The sequence below is a fragment of the Tupaia chinensis genome, unplaced genomic scaffold (genome assembly GCF_000334495.1).
Source record: "Tupaia chinensis unplaced genomic scaffold, TupChi_1.0 Scaffold000212_1, whole genome shotgun sequence".
NCBI classification, from domain to species: Eukaryota; Metazoa; Chordata; class Mammalia; order Scandentia; family Tupaiidae; genus Tupaia; species Tupaia belangeri.
The window spans coordinates 3163289-3167639 of NW_006159687.1; the positions used below are offsets into that span (position 1 = coordinate 3163289).

Consider the following 4351-nt stretch of genomic DNA (forward strand, 5'->3'; position numbering starts at 1 on the left):
CCCAGCCATAGCAGAATGAACAAGAGAAATCTTGGAGGTAGAGCTGATGGGGCTTTGGGCCTGTGTGGACGAGAGGTGAAGGAGGGGAGGAGGGAAGGGTACTCTGCCGTCTCCTTCTGGGGAAGTAGCCAATGAATGGCCATTTTAGGACAAATGCAAAGAAGAGAGCTTTCTGGGGCCGCAGATGACGTAAAGACTAGGTCACTGCGGGGCAGCAGGTGGCTTGGCGGTTAAGGCGCTGGACACTCCCATATGACCAACCAGCGTTCGAGTCGTGGACCTGGTGGCTTCCTTTCTCACTTTCCTCTCTTTCTCTCTGTGTCTCTCTCAGGTCAAATTAAAAAAAAAAAATTACATTGCTGGACTCCCGTGTAAACAACTGTGGTTCAAGTCCTGGACCTGGCAGCTTAAAACTCACGCCAGGCAAGTGCGCATGCGTGCCCAAAGTCCCGACAGGAGAATGAAGGAGAAGGGACTGTGGCGTGGCCATCCCCCTTGGGGGGTGATTTCTCATTTTCTGACTTTCTGTCTCTGTCTCTCTGGTGACTACATGCGCCCTATAGCAAACATCTCTAAATACTACTACTATAAAGAGAGCTTTTCTAAATGTCCTCGCACTCTAGAGTGAGACCAGGTTTGGCTGCCGAAAGGGTTTGTTCTCACCTCTTTACTTCCTGCTTCAGAGACTCTGACGAAGAGGATGAGCAAGCGTGAACCTTAGTTTGAGATCACATGATTAAACACAAAGGTTTCTCAGACCTCATGATGAATTTTAGAAGAAATAGTCTTCCAATATTAAAAGTTCTGAGACCAGGCAACCAAATGAGGGCAATATCTACTAACAGATTTAAATTATTATTATTTTGGGGGGACCAGCAGGTGGCGTGGTGGTTAAGGCACTGGGCACTCTCACATGGCTGACCACAATTCGAGTCCCAGACCTGGTGGCTTGCTTTCTCACTTTCCCTCTCTCTCTGTGTGTGTCTCTCTCTGATCAAATTAAAATAAAAGAATAAATAAGATAAAATAAAGAATTATTTTTTAATAAAAGAAAAATTATTATTATTTTTTAGTATTTTGCTGAGGAGAGACAGAAAGAGGGAAAGTGAGAAATCATTCCCCGGGGGGATGGCTATACCACAACGCGGTCTTCAAGCTGCTTGGTCTGGGACTTGAGCCTCCAACAGCTGTGTGGGAGTCCAGCCCCTTAAGCCACTACGCCACCTGCTGGGCCTCAGGTTTGAATATTTGATCTCAGCATTGTGGCCAAGGTCAAACCAAGAGTAGAGCCTGTAAGACTCCGAGGAAACCTACGGACCAGGGGCTGCAATCCTTCCTCTGCTGAGTGTTTTCCTCTGAGCACGTCGGAACAGGTTTTCAGCTAGACACATACTCAGTTGTTATGATGGGACTCAAAGCAAAATTGAAGTATACTACAGGTTGAACTTCTAGCTAAATCTTTTTTTCCCCCCTGAGGTGGTTAAAACTCTAAGCAGAAGTTAGGAGGAAACCCAAACCAAGTGTGAGGGGAGACTGCTGGGCGGAAGAGCTCGGGACAGAGAGGAGGGGTTCGGACTGAGATCGGACAGGTTCTGCAGCGCCCGCAGCAGCCCGGGGTCACGGGTGCTCTCGGCTGATGTGTTCCCTGAGCGTGCATTGAAACGGTGGGGAGACGTGTTTTGGTCCTGGGTGGGTAGGGGTGTCTGACTTGGAGACGGGTGAAAGGGCCGGCCAGAGAAACCACCCCAGGGGCTTTGCCGGGCCATTCGGTTCTGGGAAGCCCTTAGGATTCCGGCCCCTCCAGCAGCGTCAGGCACAAAACAGCTGGGAACCAGCCCCGGGTCTCTGGAGCTCACATGCGTGACCCGCAGAGCCCTGACCTACCGTTCCCGAAGCCACCCTCTTCAAAGTCAAAGGCCTGGAGCTGGACATTGGTGGTCTTCAGCTGGAGGTGGGCTGACAGCTGGATGCTCTGCTCACTCACACACTTGAAGGAGTGCCCGACCACGGTCTCGAACATCACCACCGCACTTTTCCTTCCTTGGTAAGCTTTCTCTGGAACGAAAAGGAAACGGTGGGTGGGTACGGGAGATTCCAGACGGACAGCCGCCGAGTCCCAGGCCCACCAGGCCGCCCCTGTGCAGTCAAATGGCCTTCCTTCCGACGAGGCTCTCGGGGGTTCTGCCACCTCGCCCAGTGAGGACACACCCCGGGTTGCTGGGAGATGTCCTCTGGGGGGTGTGAGGCAAAGGGACACCGCGCAGACCTGGGGTGTGAGAACACCGGCCAAGACACTGGGATGTCTCCCTCCCTCACTGTTTTACGTCACTGGGGACAGAGCTGGTGAGAACTACTGTCAATGCTTGGGGGCTACAGAGAGGCACCCACAAACACTCCAGAGATAAGAGAAGCGAGGCTGCTCCCTGAGACTCCTAGAGCCCCCAGAACCCATCAGGACATCGCGAATGGAATATGTGCGCTTCACCTGGCCAGCTCTTCCCGTCCGAGTGCGGTCCAGGGGACAGAAGCCTGCTCCAGGACCAGCGGCTCTGTCTTAGACGGGTACACCGTTTCACCGAGGTGAGGCTTCAGGGCGATGGGGCTGCACACTTTGATCCTATGATAGACTCTGTGCTCATTCCAAGCTCGCCGAGCACCCTTCTAACTCTACTTCCGCTTTCGAATGGGAGAAGAGTTACTGGCCAGAGGACCCACCGTCTGAGTTCCCTGGCAGCTGCAGTACGCAGTAGTCACATGATGAGGAACGAGGTGGCACTGACTCCTGCGTTTGGCCCTGCAAACGCCCCACCTGAGGTACCGAGGTACCCGTGTACACTGCTGCGCCGCATCACATCCTGGGTGGTCTGCTACCGCCCCCCGCCGATGGCTGCTTACACTGACCCACTGACCGACGACTGGCAGGCTGCAGCTCCCGCAGGGCCAAGACACCTGCAGGCCTGGGCCGCCAGGACCCGACGGCTCTTCCCTCTCCCTCAGTCTCTAAGTTAGTTTCCGATCTGACGTTTCCTTCTTCTGCCTCTTGAGAAGGTATGACCCCATCACGTGCCAAACTTTGGTCTATGCCTAGTGACCACATTGGCTAACTTACATTAGAACTCACATGTCTACACCCCACCTACATGTGGAGACAGAGAGGAGTCAATGCACATGGAAATAACCTGTCACCTATGACATTTACTTACATTTAGCCAATAATCACTTGCAGGAGCCTGGGGGACAATATCAATATACTATGTTAAACTAATATTTCAAGTTTTATTATGTGTGTGTGTGCATGTGTATGATATTTTAACAAATATCTAAATATTTGTTATCTAAGTCTAAAATTTCTGGGAAAATGTTTGAAGCCTCCAAAAGACTCAGCTGACTTGATTAGGAGAGAGAGATAGAGAGACAGAAAGTGAGAAATCACCCCCCAGGGGAGATGGCCATGCCGCAATCCCTTCTCCATTATCTCGGGATCTTGGGCACGCACGCACACGCGCCCAGTGTGAGTTTAAGGCACCGGGTCTGGGACGCGAACTGCAGTTGACTACATGGGAGTCCAGCAACATAGCCATTATGCCAACTGCTGGTCTCCTTGGAGATTTATTTCTAAAATAAATATTGTTGGTGTCCTTTTAATTAATTAATTAATTAATTTTTGCTATAGGGCATGTGTGCTTGCTGGAGAAACAGAAAGCAAGAAATCAGCCCCCAAGGGGGATGGGCCATGCCACAATCCCTTCTCCTCCATTCTCAGGGTTGTGGGCGTGCGTGCCCACATGTCCAGCGTGAGTTTCAAGCCACCAGGTCCATGACTTGAACCACAATTGCCCCTTTTGGCGTACTTCTTTTTTTTAAGAATTATTTATTCAATTTTATTTATTATTCTTCAATTTGACGAGAGAGAGAGAGAGAAGGAGAGTGAGAAAGTGAGCCACCAGGTCCAGGACTCGGACCAGAACCAGCCGTGTGGGAGTCCAGCACCTAAACCACCACACTACCCGCTGGTCCCGTATTGGAGCCCTTTAACTTGCCCCACTCTGGGTAATCTCCATACAGCACCAAATAGAGCCTTTATTTATTTATTTAGAAAGCATGTATCGCCGGTGCGTGCATGCACTCACCAGAGAAAGTGCCCCTCGGTGTGTCTTGGTCACTCTAGTTCATCTTCCTCCATTTCTCAGTCCCATCGGGGCATTGGGCACACGCAGACATACACCGGCCTGCCTCCTAGCCAGCCAAGTGGGCGCTGGCGTCTTACACATAGCACTTCACCGCCACGCTATGGGCCAGCCCCCAGTAAACCTCCGGATTTGTCCGTCCCACCCACCACTTCCCTACCCCA

The 4351-nt window shown here is 51.5% G+C and overlaps 1 protein-coding gene across 1 annotated transcript in view; it reads right to left on the reverse strand.

Annotated features, from left to right (window-relative positions):
- The window catches only part of LAMP3 (lysosome associated membrane protein 3), a 28679-nt gene that overhangs the window by 1649 nt on the left and 22679 nt on the right, over positions 1-4351 (reverse strand). The window contains exon 4 of the mRNA XM_027771420.1: positions 1885-2055. Within this exon, the coding sequence (XP_027627221.1) occupies positions 1885-2055 (171 nt within the window). The remainder of the gene's footprint in view (positions 1-1884; positions 2056-4351) is intronic.